Source organism: Engraulis encrasicolus, chromosome 13 (genome assembly GCF_034702125.1).
Source record: "Engraulis encrasicolus isolate BLACKSEA-1 chromosome 13, IST_EnEncr_1.0, whole genome shotgun sequence".
NCBI lineage: Eukaryota > Metazoa > Chordata > Actinopteri > Clupeiformes > Engraulidae > Engraulis > Engraulis encrasicolus.
This window is the reverse complement of record NC_085869.1, coordinates 18,671,177-18,690,924: the sequence shown is the minus strand read 5'-3', so window position 1 is coordinate 18,690,924 and position 19,748 is coordinate 18,671,177. Positions and strand designations below refer to the sequence as shown.

Genomic DNA, 19,748 nt, shown 5'->3' with positions numbered 1-19,748 from the left:
GTGTGTGTGTGTGTGTGTGTGTGTGTGTGTGTGTGTGTGTGTGTGTGTGTGTGTGTGTGTGGGGGGGGGGGGTGTCCTTGGTTGGGACAGGAGACTGGAGTCACACCACGGAGGAGGAGTTGGGGATGCCCTGGATGGTGGCGGTGCTGTTGGGCGTGCCACTGATGGCGTTGAAGATGTGCAGCGAGTCGGGGAGAGTGCTCTTCATGCCCTCCTCCACCGGGCTGATCTGCAGACGGGACAGAGCAACACGGCCACAGTGAGATTACGTACACGTACGTATAATAGATGCATCTGTCAACACTCATTTCTGGTCATGTTAATCCTGTCTACCTCAACTCACAGAGTATGTTTTTTGCACATTTGTCTACCCCAACTCACAGAATATGTTTTTTGCACAATTACCTTTTTTATTTTTACTTGAATTTTTATTTTCCCCACCCTGACTAGTACCTGTGTTATATGTGTCTTGAAATGTCCATGTGGGCATTTGTGTATTTATGTAAGCTACTTGACACCTGAATTTCCCCCTGGTGATCAATAAAGTTACTCTACTCTAATACAAGTACTCTACAAGTATTACGGCAGTAACCAAAAGCATGTTAAGTGCAGTGCAGTTGAGTTTGTAGAGATGCAGAAGTGTGGGACATTACCATCCAATCTGCTTGTGGGCAGCACAAAGACAAAAAAAGGAAAACAAACAAACAGGGCTGTTATTTCAGCACCATCTATAAAGCAAACCATGCAGTCAATGATGAAACGGTGAACTAGTTGCGAACTATGATGTTAACCAATTAGGACACTTGCCGGTAAAAAGGTGCATCAGTGTATTAGTACTTCAATGACAGAATGCATAACATTAATTACAAAAAAAACATTTAGCCAATTCAAACAGATATCATAATTTTCTTATAGCCTAGCGAGTTAAACACGGCCGCTAGGGGCGCCTGGATTTCTACGCTAATTTTCTTCAGGAATAAGTGCAAATCTAGTGTTGGTTGAAGGTAGGGACTAAAGCGGTGTGTCGACCAAAAATGACCTATGTGAACCAGGTAGCCAAGGTCGCTGAACAAGTTTCGCCATGAGTTCTCTTTATTCGCTCTGGACGTGACATTGACATGTTTGATTTAGCTTATCACATAACGGCTCTCGCTTGTCAGAATAGGATATTCAGAGCATGACTTTAATCGCTGAAATTCGCTCTGGTTGCTCAGGTTGCTGCTGCGCTCCCAGCGAATTTGTTTTGGTCTCTTTATTCGCTGACCCTATATAGAGAAATAATGACTTCCGTCGCTCAGGTAGCGTAGGTTGGTCATGGTGTACACATAGTGTAGCCTCTTACTGCAGATGGAGTCGCTAGCGGGCATATTCACTATTTGCTAAAAATACTCAACCACATCATAACAACATCGCTATGACAGTGCCGAGAGTAACATATTAAGACAAAGCCATTACAATTTTGGTGAAGGTAAGGTTATGACATAGGCTCTGCGCTAAGGGGTTAAGTCGTGATTGGTCAGAGCGGTGTGGCGGTTCTTACTGGCTCGTGCATGATGTTGGACAGCTCTCTGGCCAGGTCCCTGTAGTTGGCCTTCATCTCGTCGTGGTACTCCTGCTGGTCCTCCTTGATCAGCCGCTCATTGATGCCCAGGCCGTGGCCACAGGCCTCCACAAATTGCCTAAGAGCAGAACACAACACAGACACGTAAAATCACCCGTCNATAACACATCCATGTCTAATGAGTGGGGTGCTGCACTGTAGAAGCAAGATGTCGGTGCCTAATGTGATCTCGTTCCCAATCTGTGCTGCACACATGCAAAACGACGAATCGCAGTCTGTACCAGACATAAAACACCTCTGGCGAATCATTTCATAGCGTTTATGTTTGTTCAGCACATTTATTTCGAATGGTCTGATTTAACACAAAATATAAAGGTCGTAAGACTTCTCTTGTGTTCTTTAAGTAATTCATCATGCACATGTGCCGCAGAGACTGGTGCTGATGCTAAACTGACACAGGCCTCTGAATTTAATTGTGTCCCGTGTTATCCAAAATCTCTGTGTCGCTTGGGACAGCCTCAGTGACAAATCATCAAAGTACTGTAGTTGACAAAACAGAGAGGATGTGGATATGGTCAACTTGACTCAACTCAACTCACCTGAAAACCTCTTTCAGTTGTTTCACTTTGTTGTCGGGATACTTTTTAGTGCTGGCGTCGTCCAAGAATGCCCTGGCGTACGCAAGTGGTCCGGCATTCACCTGGAATGGTTATATACATTTGTATAAGGACCAATCATACTTTCAACCACGATTTCATAACACACTCTTTAAGACATTTAGAAAGGTCATAGAAAGGTTTTTATACCCTCATGCTTTTTAAAGTTCCAATTTCCAAATATGATTAGGTACATAATTTCAGATTTTCCTATGGAAAATGTATTTCATGATATTCATTGGGGTTCGTCTTTTAGATTTTCAGTGGGGTTTTTCAGGCCACGGACCAGAGAATGGGAGAATCATCAAGAAAGTAATTATCAAAGTGTTTAATTAACTTGAAAATGTTCTCTAGTTTCATCATGGATATACAGAGAAAAGTGTTGTGTGCTTGTACAGTATACGTGTTCTTAAGGTCCATGTGTGTATGTATGTATGTGTGTGTGTGTGTGCGTGCGTGCGTGCATATGTGTGTGTCGGTGTGCATGCATGTGTGTCTGGTGCACCTGTACACTGATGCTGCCCTGTAGCTTGAGCTGAAGGCGTATCATGTCCACCTCGCTGGAGGAGCAGAGCAGCCGCAGCTCGGCCACCTTCTTGCTCATCTCGTCGATGGCAACCTCGATGGGGTTCAGGTCCGTGTGGTGCTGGTACATCACCGCGATGCGCTTCTTCACGTAGGGGAAACAGTGCGTAGCTGTTGGGGTGAAGACAAAGAACGATGTAAATGTGCTGCATTTATTTATTTATTTATTATTATTTTGGTCTTTTTCGACTTTATTTGATAGGACAGTTTGAGAGGTGGGCAGGATGCGAATTGGGAGAGAGACGGGGAGGGGTCGGCAAAGGACCCGGGCCGGGAATCGAACCCGGGTCAGCCACATGGCAGGCGAGTGCCCTACCGGTTGGCCTCGGCAGGGCTCGCGTGAACTGCATTTATATAGCGCCTTTCCACTACTGCGTGCACTCAATGCGCTTTACATTGTATGCCTCACATTCATCGGTTCACACACCTGTGGCAGTGGCTGCCATGCAGGGTACCACCTTACCACCAGGAGCGAATTTGGGTTTAGGTATCTTGCTCAAGGACACATTGATGGGGTCAGGCAGAGCGGGTCTCGAACCTGCAACCTTCGGGTTGCCAAATGGCTCCTCTACCACCTGAGCCACCACCGCCCCCAGGAAAGGAGTATGATGGTAAACAGGGCTATAAATTAACACCAGCCAACCGGCAAAATGCTGGTCAAACTTCGGTTTGGCTGATAGAAAAGACCAACTTACTAGCCACTTTGACCCATTAGTGAGTGTATGTTTAGCTAGAAAGATTAACATCTACAGTATTAGCCATTTTCACTGGTGATGAAAAAAGTTAATTTAGAGCCCTGATGGTAAACATACAAGATGATGTCCCCCAGGAAAGGGGGAGGATGGTACATTTATGAGATGCTTCTTTTGGGCCACAAGCATTTAACATTCACAACACGTGCAGGTGTTTGTACTTGATGAGTGGCTTGAGAGCAGAATAGTTGTTCAAACCGACTGCAATCTGCCAATTCATCACGTTTCCCCTCCTTTGAGCCGCTGCATTATCAGGTAGTGAAGATAAAGACTGCACTTTGGGACGTCTAAACGCCATATAGTAATAAAAGCTGTCCGGTGCAGATTAAGACTGAGCCCTGATAAACAGCTGACACAATCAGAATGTAATCTGTGTGTTTCTACTGAAGAGACACACGGAGGAGGAGAGACAGATGAGGAGTGGGAGCCAGACAGAGATACAACAAGCGGTCGGCTGACCTGTGGAGTCAATTCATCTCATGTACTGCACGAGAGCCATTATGCTTTCCCAAAGGAGAAAAGCATGTGGGCAATAATTTGATTTCATACATTTTTGCTCCAATAAAAGTCAGGTTAACTGTCTCCAAGGTACACAAGTACTTGTATAAGGTGTGAAACATGTCTATATTTATTTCTTTTCATTTCAGTGTCTTTGCAACTGGACTACATTCTCTGATCACATACTGGTCAGGATGGTGCGTTTTTTCCACTGCTCCTCTACGCCCCCCTGTCTCTTGCCCGACACGGTGAAGGGCATCTCGAAGACGAAGCGGCGGATGTTGTGGCTCTTCTCGAAGTCCGTCTTCCTGTCCACCACCTCCTTCTCCTCCAGATAAGGGGTGACGTGAGTGACTTGGATATAGGCAAACTTTGAATCCAGGTCTTTGGGGTTTATCTGGAATGAAAGGGGACATTTAGGTCTTGTATACGTACATAAATTCAGGAAGATCCGATTCCCTAAATCAGCGGTGGGGAACCGATGTCATTCGAGGGCCACTTCAAATTTTATAGTCCTCCAAGGGCCTTGCAATGTACACAAACCAACATTTTCCTCTGCACTTTAGGCCTATACTGAAGGTGGCCACCTTAACAACAGACCCCACCTTCATTAGGTCTCCTGAAAATATAACATAACATAAATGTATTGCAAATTTAATTTCTAAGATTTCTTTACAAAACGTCATATTTCATGTGAAACTGCATAACATTAGAATAATACCGAAGGCCGGATAAGATGGCCTCAAGAGCCATAAACTGCCCTGGAGACCCACCCCTGGCCTAAAATGATAAAGACCATCAAGCAGAGCTCTCTCACCTTCCCAGAGTCCTGGATCATTTTCACATTCTCTGAGCCAAACTTGTCTGAGTAGAGTTTGAGGAGTCTTTGTGAGATCTCCGCGAGGGGGGTCAGTTTGGGCTCCTTGTAGATGTACTCTTTCCCGTCCTCATCTTCAAAGAAGCCCTGGAGGGGTAGGAAAACAAACAGCAGCCATGAAGAGATACCGGTCATCATGAGTGGAGGTGCAAAACGCACACCAGAAAAAGAGGTGCTGGCGACTAGTAAAAGACTTGCAGGAGGAGAGAAGTGCTGCATACTCCTGGGGTGAATTTCTCAAAACCAAAGTTGCTAACTACAGTAGCTACTTTGCTGTTTTCAGTGCATTTTCCCATTGGCAACTACCGTAGTTGCTAACAGGCTAACAACTTCTCTTTTGAGAAACTCACCCCTGAGTTGTATAAACAAATTTTTAATGTGACGTTTCTGCCTGTCGGCCTTCCTCGGGTCACGTGTACATACAACTCGGAAGTGTGCGGCACTTCTCTCCTCCTGCGAGACACCAGTCATCAACCAACATCTGAACCAAATGCCAGAAACTTAATGGATGCACTACCATACTGTAAAAGGGTGACAGTGTGTGGCAGAAGTGACAAAAGGTGACATAAAACTCGACAATACTGTTATAAAAAAACATTCCCCCTGGAGTTTTGCTTGTGATAACAGAATTATAAAGCCTAGATTTATTGACTGAACTACATGGCTTGAGTAAGCTTCCTCGATATCTTGTCAGATTAGGCTGAAAGTGTATCCAGCATACTGAAATGTAGTAGATACGTGTGTGGTCACATGAACAAGGTCTTTCAAGAGTGAATGCATGACAACACAGTGAAAGAAGATACGCACAACGACGTGCTTAATACAACACAATTCAATGCAATTCAATACCAAAAAATAAAATGTGTCACCTAACCTGATGAAATTTCTAGTATACTCTATAATGCCATGGTTAATATAAATGGCTTGATGCCAACATTGAAAATTCTCTCCTGTACAATGACAATAACCTATTGAACTCTGACATAAGCTGGGCTTCATGGCCATCACGAAGAGGACTCAGATAAAGCTCGATCTATACTGCCCTACAATTTCAAAAGGCAGTATCTTAGCTTACTGTTAAACTGAAAAAAAAAGGCTTTAAAGTTTCCTTTCTGGTTCAAGACAAAGCCCTTTTCCCGGTCTAAACTCAATTTCGACCATTTTCGAGTTATTGCGATCCGAAATTCTACGGCAGTATAGTGGACAGCAATGAATTCTGACAGTGACTCCAGCTCCATTTACCTCAGTCCCAGTCTCAGAAAACTGGTACTGCTACAGAGTCACAGGGGCGATAAAAAAACAAGATCGGTTATTTCAGCACTCCCATGAAGGAAGCAAAATAACATCTCAAATTCAAACTGACAAAATAACACTTGAGTGTCAGCATCGTTGTTATTCACTACCGTTAGTCTAAACTCCACTCTCCAGTTCTGTTCAGTAAAAACCACAAAAAAACACAGCAAATGAAAGCAATTAGGTGAGCACAATGGGTTAATGAGAGAGGAAGCTGATTGTGTAATGAAGGACCACTCCAGAGTGCTCAGTGGTAGCGGTGATGATGGGCAATTTGGGTACAGAAGCTACACTCTTTCCAGTCATGTCTTTGTTCCATCTCTGCAGTTAATGAAAGTGATTTTTCAGGCACATTATTCTCTATTCGCACAGGATTATTACTACTTGTAGGGATTGGGTGATTTTTTAAATACATTTGTAATTGCTGCCTGTTTTCATACTGCTATATGTCCATACACGTATACTGTATATACCATGTTTCACCAAATATAGATGTCCGGTGATAGTACTACAGTATATTAGTCCACTCCAAATCTGCATGTCAGTGTTTGTTATTGAGCATATTTTTCTATCTCATTCATCATCATCGGGCATCTGTGTTTGGCAAAATATGGTATAGTGGGTATTCTGGTTATAATGTCATGTCAGTATGATGATTTTCATTTACTGACTTTACTTATCCTGTGCGTATACACTGCAAGTAACACAGAGGTGGTCAGATAATTTGCAAATTACAAGACGTACACAGGTTGTACCCATTTTGTGTGAATTGGAATTAGCAGGCTGTGGAGCAGTGCTGATTGAGCCTGATTGAGCAAACGGCTGGTTTCATCTGATTGAGTGAACAGCACCAAAAAAAGGTAATGGTGCATAGCTTCTTAGGCCAGGTAAATAAAAGGTAATGGTTTATTATAGCTTCTGAGGCCAGGTAAATAAAAGGTAATGGTTTATTATAGCTTCTGAGGCCAGGTTGCTCGTCCTTGTATTAGCAGAATCCCATGGGAAAAAAAACCCCAACAACAACAAAAAGCAGACAGTGGATTAACAGCAAGAGTTTGACAGGTGCAGCGTTGTGCTGTAGCAGAGCCACAGCGATGGATTAGTGAGGACATGACATAGCACACCACACTACACCACACCACACCACACTCAGAGGACGGCACAAGCCAGGGCAACTTACCGCTGCCTTCAAGAGGAGGCAAAGCAGAGAGACACTCGTTAAAATAAAAGAATCCAGGGAAAGGTGGCCATACACCAACCAACACCATGCTATTGATCATGCTTCATTTTAGAGGAAGGAAATTGACTGTGAAGTCCACATGCTGAAATGAGAAAGCTATATAGTGCTTTATCAGTTACTAAAAGCCATGCTAGAAATATACAGAGATATCAAAGGGATATCCACAACATTGTTTTGGATTAACCCCTTAAGACACTACTCCTGCTCTGTTATAAATTAGCTGTTACAAGAATGGCAAAGACCAAGTTGTTATGTATTACTAAAGGCCCTGTGCACTGTCATAGTGGTGTAGTACTATGGTAGTTATGTTTTTGACTATTACGACGTCCCAGTGGCGGGACAGTGTCTGGTAAGGGGCTACTGTACGGATAAAGCTTTTAAGAACTTGGCAATCAAACTCGGCTTGTTCCTGATTGATCACACCAGTTAAGATAACTTGGCCTATTCTTGAATCTTGAATTTTGCCTTTATTAATATACAGTATAGTAAAGAATTGACAGGAAGAGCGTGAGAAAGAGAGATAGGGTAAGGTTGTGAAATGACCCAGGCTGGTTTCCTGGGTAGTTTGCTCATCAAGGGTAGCTAAGACCCTGGTGCTGTGTCTCACCTGGCCAAAGAAAGCCACTCTGAAGTAAGTGCCCAGCAGGCGTTTGCCCGTGTGCATGACCTCGGTCACTTTGCTGTAGGCCCGGTGGAGTGTGTCATACAGATGCGCCAGTTTCTGCAAAACAGCACAGACCAACGAAACAGGTTGGGTCAATCACATTCATCACCAGGTATGTTAACATAACATAACATATTTTTTATTAATATTATTATTTTTAAATCATAGATGGCTGATTTTGAAGAGAGTGCTATGCGTGCTACCTCGAAGTCCCTGCGCTTCTCGTAGATGGGAATGATGAGTTTGTAGATGTCTGCGATGAGCTCGTAGCGCTCGGCTTTCCACAGGCCGTCAGCACACTCCTCCAGCAGCTCCATCAGGACGTCCTGAAGACACACCAACAAAAAACACAGCAACTCAGCAACACACACAGCAGGGCAAGCTAGACATACCAACAATACCCCAGTAACGCACACAGCAGGGCACGCTAGACATACCAACAATACCTCAACAACGCACACAGCAGGGCACGCTAGACATACCAACAATACTGCCCTACAATTTCAGAACGCAGTATAATTCAAAATGCCAAACTGAGAAAAAAGGCTTTAAAGTTTCCTTTCTGTCCACGCGACTGTGTTGGAGGTAAAGTGGTGATGACACTTCCATATAATACTTTTTTATGGTGAAAATTTATGCACACAAGAAAAAAGCAAAAAAAACAACATTCTCATTACTTTTTAGCTGAAAAATCATTATACTGCGCTCTGTTGTGGTATTACTGTCTACACCAAAACCACGGTGTCAATGGAGAAGTGCAGTATAATTCGCATTATACTGCGTTCTTGGCTAGTACCACGTAACCTCCTAAAACCAAAAAGCGCAGTATAATCAGCGCATAATAATTTTTTCCGAAACGGGACCAAGTTGGGCCAAAAAATTTTAACACAAGAAAAAGAAGGTATTTTAAAGCCAATTTCCGGTCTAAACCCATTTTCGACCATTTTCAAGATACTGCGTTCTGATATTGTAGGGCAGAATACCTCAGCAACGCACACAGAAAGGCAACCTAAATGGTCAAAAAAGGTACTGCAACTATGCTGCTCATTGAAACTGGGCTGCAAATTTAATCTTTACATGAAAGTTTACAAAGTAATAAACACATATTTTCTAGCATGGTCCAAGGACATTCATTTTTGCAGCTAAAAATGGCTATTTTTGGAAATTCAAAATGGCGGACCATGGAGAAGATCCCCCTTTTCATGTATGAAAAGTGCAATTTTTCCAGTCATAATGAATACTTAGAATTTGATGCTGGTGGTAAGTATTCATGAAAAAGGTAACATTAGTGAATGGGCAGCATGAATTCTGGAAATAAACAACTAAAAATCTCACACAGTGTCCCTTTAAGGCTATAAATGAACACCAGCCCACCAGCCAAATGCTGGCGACAATTCAGCTTGGCTGGTAGAAAAGACCAACTTACTAGCCACTTTTACCAATTGGTGAGTGTGTGTGTGTGTGTGGCTAGCAAGATTAGCATCTACAGGCCATTCTGGCTGGCTGATGATGAAAAAAGTTCATTTAGAGCCCTGGCCATATTAAATTTTGAAATTAATTGAATCTGGAATGTTGTGATATGTTTTGAAGTAGAGATGTTTTTGCAGGCTTTTCATGCCTTTATTGTGACAATGTCAGAGGGACAGGAAATGAGGAAAAGGAGAGAGACGGGGAAGGTGCAGAAAATGACCCGGGCTGGAATCAAACCCTGGTCGCCGGCGTAGTAACCCAGTGCCCTACCGTTAGGCCCCGGCAGAGCCATAGGTTTTGAATTAGGACCCCAGGAAGACTAGCGAACTGCTATTGCACAAGCTAATATCATAAAATTAAAATACTTGCTTCATTTAGAGAACACATTATCAACTAAGCTGTATACTGATGAGTTTCATGTAATGAGCAGTTATTATATGAAGAATGATAATGTTGATGAAGATGAGTAGTAGATCACTATTGGTGCTACTGCTGTGATCTGGCATGGAGGCGCCATTCTCCATGAGGTCCACATGTGGTTTTGTATAGCTTAACTGTTCATCAACTCCACACGTGCAACATCTAGGCAGTCTTGCTCGTGGAGTGTTCAGAGGACACTTGAGGAGTTTGATCGAGCCGTGTGTATCTGATTCTCTGATAAGGCCTTACTCAAGGCTACATCATCGCCATTGGAGATAACAAAGCCATCAGGGAGGCCGCGCTGTTTCACATGTGTTTGTGATAACGCTTTCAAGATAAGACGCACGCCACAACACAAAGTATTAATTAACAAAAGCCTGTTATACTTTGCACAGAGCGCTATGGTTACAGTGCGAGTGCTTGCATGAGTGTGTGGTTTCGGTGTGACTGCAGTGGTTCCCATACTCATTTTTTTAATGACAAAAATTAAAACGTGACCGAGCTACCTACGGAAGTTGTAGGGTATTAAAATTATAGACATTTATGGCAGTCTAAGATTCTAAATGGTGTTTCAAAGAGAATATTACACAGTTATGTTATATTATTTAGTAATATTTATCAATATTCTTTTTTTTCCACACACTTTCAGATATTTCAGGCGACCCCATTTGAATTCCAGGCGACAGCAAATGGGGCCCTGACCCCAGTGTTGAAAAACACTGGCTACTTCCCAATGTCAGTTGTGTGAAATGTGAAATGCCTGGTGATTGGATACTCTTTGGTGAACTCCGCAGAGTATCCAATCATCAGGCGTTTCACGTCCTAGCAAGGCTAGAACACTGGGCATTGAGAAAGGGCCATTGTTTCTAAAGCATGTGTGTGTGTGTGTGTGTGTGTCCGTGGGCCAGGCTGCTGCAGTGACAGGAGAGAAGAGAGGCCATGGCTGACGGTGCTCACCTCATTGAAATGCACATCCTGCATGCCCACATCCTCCATCATGGAGGCCTCCTCGTCGATGTTGGGAGTTATCACTCTGAAGGCTGTGCAGCCCTGCTTGAACATCCCTGAGACACACAAACAGCAAGATTCAAGATTCAAGATGCAAGAGTTTATTGTCATTGTCAAAAAAGCAACAAAATTGTGTTTGGAGTACAAGACGCAGTAGTAGTAGCAGCAGCAGCAGCAGATTTCTAAGTAAAGTGTATTAGAGGTAAAAGTTACACCAGTTCTTGATTTCCTCCCCTCATGCCAAAATACAAATACAATGGATACAGGTTTTACGCCCACCATAGAATTATTATCAAACCATGCCGTTTTTGAGTTGTTGAGTTGTAATCATCACAGGCTTATACTGTTGTATTTGTGGTAATAAATGTATTTACAGCAAGAGGTTGTATTGTATTTGTAAATGAATGGACACGACAGCACGGTGCTGGCTAAATGTTAATCATGCCTTTACAACAGAGGGAGGGGCTCGTGGCCCTCTTCACATTAAAGACCAGAGCATTACATAACTGGAGCCATTGCAGCTCTGGGCACAACTACACTTAGGCCTATTGCGTTCTAATTAGATTGGCTCAGATGATATGGCTGATATACAAGAATACTCCTTGGCAATAAGGCAATACGCTTTTGAAGTGTTTTGTCAACTTGTGGAACTGTAATATTTGCCTCAATTAATGGTTGTGTGCATACAAATGTCAGACAAGTATTTTAAATTAATATGCAACATGCTTGACACCAAGATATTTACGATCCGTCTTGAGTAATTAATTCATGAAGTGGCATTTTAAATGGTGAGTGGCGTCTTGTGCTACTAGTTGAATAATAAAAACTCTGCATTATCAGTACTCACCTTTCCTCCTCAAGTACTCTGCCACCAGAGCTGCTACATGCACGTAGCACATGGCTGCCTGCAAAACATAATGACAGAAGTTATAGTTGTCAAGCACTGCTCAATCACTCCTCATCATATGCTCTCCCCCATAGCAACACACGACAAAAACATTACCAAACTTATTAAATGTAAAACGTATTCACATCCAGGTGCAACTTGATTTAAATGTATACGCAAGATTTCTGAGCATGGATTCAGACTATAATATACGGTATAAAAGGCTTGTCCACTATCAGCAAGATAACATCCTCACTAAGGCAAGACACCCTGAGACACCGGCGCGGCTAGAGAACAGGGACTCATTCCACTGATGACTTGAATGCAATTAGGCAATTATAATTATCATTTGGAACAATGGCAATAATGATAATGACAGTGACGATGATTACAGCGAGAGCGCCTGAGAGGGGGCTGAAAGTCACCTCTGACAGGTCTCCGTTCTTGACATGTATGCGGGCCATGCTGTCCGGCCAGGTCTTGCAACAATGGCAATGATAATTAGAGATGCACCGGATCCGGTTCCGGTTCCGGTTCCAGATCCGGCAGGATAATAGAGTTTTTCACAGGATCCGGGTCCGGCAGGATCTTAAGCAGTGGATCCGGCATGTCACCTAAAAATCAGGGTCTGGTGCATCTCTAGCCTAGGCTTTTCAGTCCGTCTTTCACAAGCCCAATCACTGCATGGTGTGAAAGCCCTTTGGAAGCGGCCGTTGCAGGCAGAGTGGCAATAAGCCAATGAGTCTAAAAAATAGTTTGAGCCAATGTAATAAAAAGGGCCCACTTGTGCGAGTAGACTATATGTTTCAACCCTTTTGTAGGATCCGGTATAAGGTTCCGGATCCGGCAGGATCTTAAGCAGTGGATCCGGTATCCGGCAGGATCCTAAAAATCAGGATCCTGTGCATCTCTAATGATAATACTAATAATACTAATAATACTAGAGCAGTAATAATGAAAGGGAAAAAAATGACAGTGATGACAGTGAGAGCCCCTGAGAGAGGGCTGAAAAGAGTCACCTCTGAGAGGTCTCCGTTCTTGACGTGGATGCGGGCCATGCTGTCCAGCCAGGTCTTGCGCAGCTCGGGCGTGCTGGCGTAGGACTTGGCCAGGCTGTACTGAAGGTCCACCAGCATCTCGGGGTCGCGCTCGTGCTCCTTCATCTGGGCCGTGGCCATCAGAACTGTGCGGATCCGCTTCGTCAGGTCCTTCACGTCCGACGGGAACGCCGTGTTCTGTGGACACACACCGCACCACGACAGAATCAAGGCATTAGGCTCACAATATGAGATACAGGAAACAAAATTCTGAATAGCTATATCATTTACTGTCTGAATGAAACTTTTATTTTCACTTTTATTTACATGATATACAGTCAGTTCTCTAAATTAACACCCGCCAACCGGCCAAATGCTGGTGAAAATTCAGTTTGGCTGGTAGAAAAGAAAGCCTACAAGCCACTTTGAGCTATTCATGATTATGTGTTTAGTAAAATTAACATCTAGTAGACATTCTGGCTGGTTAAAAAAGTTAATTTAGAGTCCTGCATACAGTATAACGAGATGCATTGAGCAGATTTCCTCTCAGTGATATCGAAGTTCATAGTCTTAAAACATGTTTTCGACGACATGTCCAGCCACTTACTTTGATTGTCTTGTCACTATTGGCACAGTTGTTGATGATTGAGAGAGACTGCTGGAATCGGGTCCCACCAATCCCGATGACATCAGCTATGAGCTGGCTGACTGCAATGACCACCTGGTCAAGGGAGATAGAGAAGATGGTCACCCGTTATTATACCATTGTATTCACATGAATGTCAGTGGTGGCATATGTGCTGCAGTGGCCATATACTATATGTGGTGAATTCAGGTAAATTGGGACACTTTGGGTCACTCGCATATATGCAAAAAAAAGTGGCCCAATTTACCTGAATTCACCAAATTTCCCAGGGAGTTTTTCTTCTATCTTTTACCTCTACAGAAGCTTTGGTCCCAGTGTTTGGTACTTTGTTCTCTTTACCGTAATGCTTTGTAAAAGGACATGCTGTTGCTAACGCCACTAAATAATTTAACTCACTGCTTCCCACAACAATACTGTATGTTCTGAATCTCACCTGTAAGTGTGTGCGGACGAAGGACTTCCTGCCAGTGTAGTCGAAGTTGCTCTTCATCAGGAAGTAGAGCAGGTGTGCGGCGTCGCTGCGGATGGAGCTGAGTTTGGAGTTACAGCACTTGAGGATCTCGTAGCAGAAGGCGGCGCACATGTCAGCACGACCCTCAAAAAATGTGCAGGGGAACTGAGGACAGGGAGGTAAGACAGATAGTAAAGAAAGACAAAAACACAGTTATGGTATTGCGGATTCTGCACGAGTCAATTGTTTAATTTCATACACTCACATGAAAGGGACTCACTAATTCGACGCCCTTTCGGTACTTACCGCTTATGTCATACGACCCTAAACCTAACCTAAACCCTAACCCTAACCTTAACCCTAACCCTAAACCTAACCCTAACCCTTACCCTTACCTTAAACCTAACCCTAACCTTAACCCTAAACCTAACCTTAAATTGCTTGTTTGAAATGTTTGATTACCATGTGAAGTACCGAGAGGGCGTCAAACTAGTGGGTCCCCACATGAACACCCACAGACACAGACGCACACACCCATCACACACACGCACAAACACACACACATACACGCAGGCGTGCGACACACACACACACACACACACACACACACACACACACACACACACACACACACACAGACACACACACACACACACACACAGACACACACAGACACACACAGACACACAGACACACAGACACACACACACACACACACACACACACACACACACACACACACACACACACACACACACACACACACACACACACACAGAGTTTCATGTCTCTTCTCTTTGCTTACTTTGTAGATGAAGGTCCTGAGGGAAGTGAAGACTTGTTTAAGGGCCGTCTCTGATTGGTTGATCTGCAGGAAGCAGAGGTGGACCTGGAACACCTTCTTCATGAGGGGGTTGTGTCCATGGTCCGCACACAGCTGAGTCTGGAAGAAATGATTACATACATTTATTATATGGGCCTCTAGAATGGCTATAATGGATGCCCCCTTACACGGGTGAGGCATAAATGCAATTTTGTTGTTTGTAGTGTGCAGTGAACACTTGTGTGCTGTGGAATGCTGTGTCACAATGACAATGGGAGTTAGAGTTTCCCAGTTGGGCTTTCTTTCACTTTCAGAACGTTGCGAGAGCTTCCATTCACTTTGAATGGGCTTCCCCGACGTTTGGTGGGCAACTATTTTTCGAAGGTGCCTGCTGTGCCCAAATAATGACCGCTGCCAATGGCAACGAGTTATATCGGGGTGTAGGAAATATTTTCCTATAGTCATGTGTGGACAATACATTATCCCTTACGCAATTAAACTTAGTTAACTAAATCACTACTGTATATAAGCTGATCCTGAACACTTGAAGGTCTTATGGCATTAAAGTTCACATTTTTGAGGTTTTTAGTCCTTAGAATGAGTTCCTCTGCTTTCCTTACGTCATCCCAGTGGCTAGAAATGTCAATATGCGTCAACCAAGCAATGCCTGCATATGGTCAACATTTGAAAAAAATGCACCCCCAAGTGGCCCAGTGATTTCCTTTTTGAAGCTCAGGAGGGAAACATTTCCCACGCCCCGTTTCTGGAACGACTATTAAATTCCTCACCACAGATCTCTATTGAATGAAGAGAATTACTTTGATTTAATCACTTTGAAACATGTGGCATTACAGCAGCTTGAATCCAAGTTGGCAATTGCCTGTTAAAGTCTGATATGTTATTTTTTATGTATAATATTTTAGGAGCTTTCATGCCTTTATTCAATAGGACAGTGTGAGATGGTGACAGGAAGCGAGTGGAGAGAGAGTTAGGGGAGGATCTGGAAATGGCCCTCGGGCCGGAATCGAACATAGGTCCCCAGCGTAGCAGTGCAGTGCCCAACAGTTTAAGCCACGGCAGGGCCCTGGTGTCATGTCCTACACTACACTGTGTGCAGAATTATTAGGCAAACATGTTTTTTGACCATATTGTCCATTATATGCATATTTTCCGCCACCAACCTCTATGGACATGAACACCTATTGGATTTAAGCATTCCAGGTCATGCATATTGGTATAATAAGAGACGGTGTGATTGGAGGGGCCCAATACCCTATATCAGGGCAAAATTAGTGTGCATAATTATTAGGCAACTTTGTTTTCCTCTGTGAAAATAGGCCACAAAGGAGATCTAACAAACTCTGAAAAGTCTATAAACAATTTTGAAGTCTTCCAGAGGGATGTGGCTGTCTTGAAATTGCCCAGATATTGGTCATATCCGTCTAATGCACCGTTCATCAGTCATCAGTGTCACATGCATTGTGCTCACAAAGTAACTGCCGGATTGAGAAGAATTGAAGGTCAAACTATCTCAAAATGATTACCCTGCAGGGTTGTTATATCCCAGAACTGAAACCTACATCGTGTGTCCACAAGAACATTGTATTCAGCACTCAGAGACATGACCAAGGTAAAACAGGTTGAAACCTGAAGACCACTCAACAAGAAATGCAGTCAAGACTGGGTCAAGAAAGGTCTTTAGACAATTTTGTCAATGGTTTTATGAACTTGTGAAAGTGACTGTTAATGGACCAGATCGATGAGCCCATGGCTAGATCGGTAATGTGCACACTCAGATGAGTTCCTGAGTTCTACTCAAATGCCAGCAGAATACTGCATAAATACCATTGTCTTCTTGAAAGTTGCAAACTTTTCCCTCACAGATCCAGCTATGGGCTCATCCACCCTGTCTGTCAATAGTCACTTTCACCAGTCCATAATACCTTTAAAAACTCTGTCCTAGGGTATTTCTTGACCCAGTCTTGACTTAATTAACTTGTTAAATGGTTGTCTGGTGTCATCCCTTCTTACCTTTGCTATGTCTCTGAGTGCTCAACAACCTGTTCTTCTGGACACCTGATGTAAGTTTGCATTCTGGAATATGATAGCACTGCAGGGTAATCATTTTCTTGTAGTTTCACCTTAAATTCTTCTCAATTTTTGGCAGTGACATTTCATGTGAGACTGATGACTTTGCAACGGTGCATTTGATACTTCTGTGCTAACGTGACCAACGTCTTGCCAATTTCAAGAGAGCCACATCCCTCTGGGTGACTTCAAAATTGTTTATAGACTTTTCGGAGTTTGCTAGATCTATTTTGTGGCCCATTTTCCAAGGAGAAAGCAAAGTTGCCTAATAATTATGCACACCTGATATTGGGTGTTGGGCTCCTTTGATCACACCCCATCTTATTATACACATATGCATGATCTGGAATGCTTAAATCCAATAGGTTTTCATGTTCATAAAGGTTGGTGGCAGAAAATATGCATAAAATGGACAATATGGTCAAAAAACATGTTTGCCTAATAATTCTGCACACAGTGTAGTGGTCCTCAACCTTTGTTGAACAACAAGCCCCCCCCCCACCTGGCCTCATCACAAGTCTACCAACACCCCCCTTAGTATTGAAAAATAAAATGGAATAATGCCCTCCAATGGGACCTAAACCCCACTTCCACTCCTCTTTCTCAACGTCCCCCCAGGTCTCCCCAATGACCCCTGGGGGGCTGTAGTGCCCCTGTTGAGAAACACTATTCTACACAGTGCCCAGCTCACCTTGAAGCCCATGATGAAGATGCTGAGCGTGTCCAGCACCGTGAGACACACCTCGGTGGCGATGTTGGCCTCCAGCAGGGACTGGTTGAGCACGTCCGCGTCCGAGTGACTGTAGGCTGGAGAGGACACAAGAGGCACACCGCTGTAGCAGGCTCCCACCAACACTAAGCATCACACAGGGCCTATACTAAGAAGCTGGGTCAGGAGTACAATCAGGCGAGATTAAGAGGTAAATCATCTAATAGAAGAGCCAAGAGTCATCATTTTCTTAAGAACTAGTCATACTAGTATTATACTAAGTAATAAGCTAATATTTACTAGTATGACCAAAGTACAGAAAGTTTTGCAGCTAAAAATGTCTATGTCTGGAAATTCAAAATGGCGGACCATGGAGATGATCCCCCTTTTCATGTATCAAAAGTGCAATTTTCCCAGTCATATTGAATACTTTTGGTGGTAGTGGTGTTAATTATTTGTTAAAAGGTTAACATTTGTGAATGGGCAGCATAGATTCTGGAAATTAACTACTAAAAACATTACACGGTGCACCTTTAAGAAAATGAGGAGTGCAGGCTCTCCTATTAGATGATTTACATAATTTAACTTAACCTGGTTTACTCCTGAACCAGCTTCTCAGTATAGGCCTCAGTACCACACAATGGGTCTTTCTCAAAGCCTAGGCCAGTGTCCTTCCAAGTGTATCAGCCTAATTAGTCACGCCCAGTGATTGGATACCCTTTATTAGTCACACCCAGTGATTGGATATTCTGTAGAGTTCACCAAAAAGTATCCAATCACTGGGCGTGACTAATTAGGCTGATACACTTGGAAGGACACTGTCTTAGGCTTTGAGAAAGACCCAATGTCAACAGCTCTTGGTCTTACATGAATTGCTCACTATTAGTACTATTAGGTGAGAAGCCGAACCAGGCCAAAAAAAACAAATAAAATGACAACTCAGAAGAAAACAGAGGCGTATGGTTTTGCTGTAAACAGTTCCTAAATGGCGCAGGGTGTTACATGAGGAACAGAAATGAAAAAAAGAAGAGGTGTGGATTGATTGCCAAGTGTCATTTCCAAGGTCAAAGAAATGGGCATGCTCTTTCTTAATGCAATCCATTGCAAATGAAATGAATGCCTGATGCGCTATGAGTAGTCTGGCAAAGCTGGCCGCCAACCCGACACATTCTTACCATGGTCTACAGATATTCCAAGTATACTTGAAATCTTTCTTACACTGAAAACACAAAGAAATTCACTTTGTTAAGAGAGAGAAAGTGTTGGAGGCTTCCCAACACAGTTAGCTTTCAGATTGTCTGGAACAGCAGCCTTCGCAAGTGTAATGTGTCATTGATTGTCTGAAATTTTCAATTGTGACCTGTGTGTCTTTCTAAGTTCTACAGTATAAAGGAGTTACAATATGTGACATTACGGTGTGTGCAACCTTAGCAGCTTTCACGGTCACATATCGCAAGTATAATGCGTCATTGATTGTCTGAAATGTTCAATTGTCACCTGTGTGTCTTTCTAAGTTCTACAGTATAAAGGAGTTACGATATGTGACATTACGGTATGTGCAACCTTGGCAGCTTTCGTGGTCACATGGGGAATATAAGAGAGATGTGATCAATGATGCTGATGATAAGCATAAGAATGATGAAGAGGAGGAGGAGGATGAAGGACGAGAGGATGAAGATGGCCATGAGCATGTGCTTGACTATCAACAAAGGGCACGGAGGATAGGTATGCGGGGCAGGGCAGGATGCCAGGCCGAGTTGAGTTGGGCACTTACTGTGGTTAAAAGTGTATGAGTTATCCAGGCTGCTGAGCTGCTGTAAGCGGGCATGCATCATTCCCGCCCTGTTACGGGACACAGGCAGAGTCTGAGACTTCCGCTCGTGTGCTACAGGTATGGGTCCCACCCCTTCCTGGTGCCTAATGGGGAAACGGGGACACTGTTAGAAGAGTTTGGCCAACTACGGACCAGCCAGCAGCAGTGATGGGCAAGATGCATCCATTAGTTAGAATCAGGGCTCTAATGCCTCTTTTCCACTGCCGGTTTTCGGGTAGGCCTACAGCTCGACACAGCGCGAATCGGCCGC

General features: G+C 43.5%; 1 protein-coding gene across 7 annotated transcripts in view; it reads right to left on the bottom strand.

The window, feature by feature from the left end:
* Window positions 1–61: 61 nt before the first annotated feature.
* Window positions 62–19,748, bottom strand: part of LOC134460792 (dedicator of cytokinesis protein 9-like) — a 153,109-nt gene continuing 133,422 nt past the window's right edge. For 4 of the 7 annotated variants that reach the window (XM_063213342.1, XM_063213341.1, XM_063213343.1 and 1 more), the window contains exons 38-53: window positions 19,439–19,581; window positions 17,647–17,762; window positions 14,850–14,987; window positions 14,027–14,209; window positions 13,555–13,668; window positions 12,930–13,145; window positions 11,872–11,929; window positions 10,974–11,080; window positions 8,330–8,452; window positions 8,070–8,183; window positions 4,870–5,016; window positions 4,239–4,449; window positions 2,723–2,913; window positions 2,161–2,261; window positions 1,541–1,679; window positions 62–229 (exon numbers count right to left, since the gene is read on the bottom strand). In XM_063213342.1, coding sequence (XP_063069412.1) covers window positions 101–229; window positions 1,541–1,679; window positions 2,161–2,261; window positions 2,723–2,913; window positions 4,239–4,449; window positions 4,870–5,016; window positions 8,070–8,183; window positions 8,330–8,452; window positions 10,974–11,080; window positions 11,872–11,929; window positions 12,930–13,145; window positions 13,555–13,668; window positions 14,027–14,209; window positions 14,850–14,987; window positions 17,647–17,762; window positions 19,439–19,581 — 2,230 coding nt within the window. In that variant the 3' untranslated portion in view covers window positions 62–100. Of the gene's footprint in view, window positions 230–1,540; window positions 1,680–2,160; window positions 2,262–2,722; window positions 2,914–4,238; window positions 4,450–4,869; window positions 5,017–8,069; window positions 8,184–8,329; window positions 8,453–10,973; window positions 11,081–11,871; window positions 11,930–12,929; window positions 13,146–13,554; window positions 13,669–14,026; window positions 14,210–14,849; window positions 14,988–17,646; window positions 17,763–18,839; window positions 18,884–19,438; window positions 19,582–19,748 lie in introns of all 7 variants that reach the window. The other 3 variants (XM_063213347.1, XM_063213344.1, XM_063213346.1) reach the window with 1 other exon arrangement.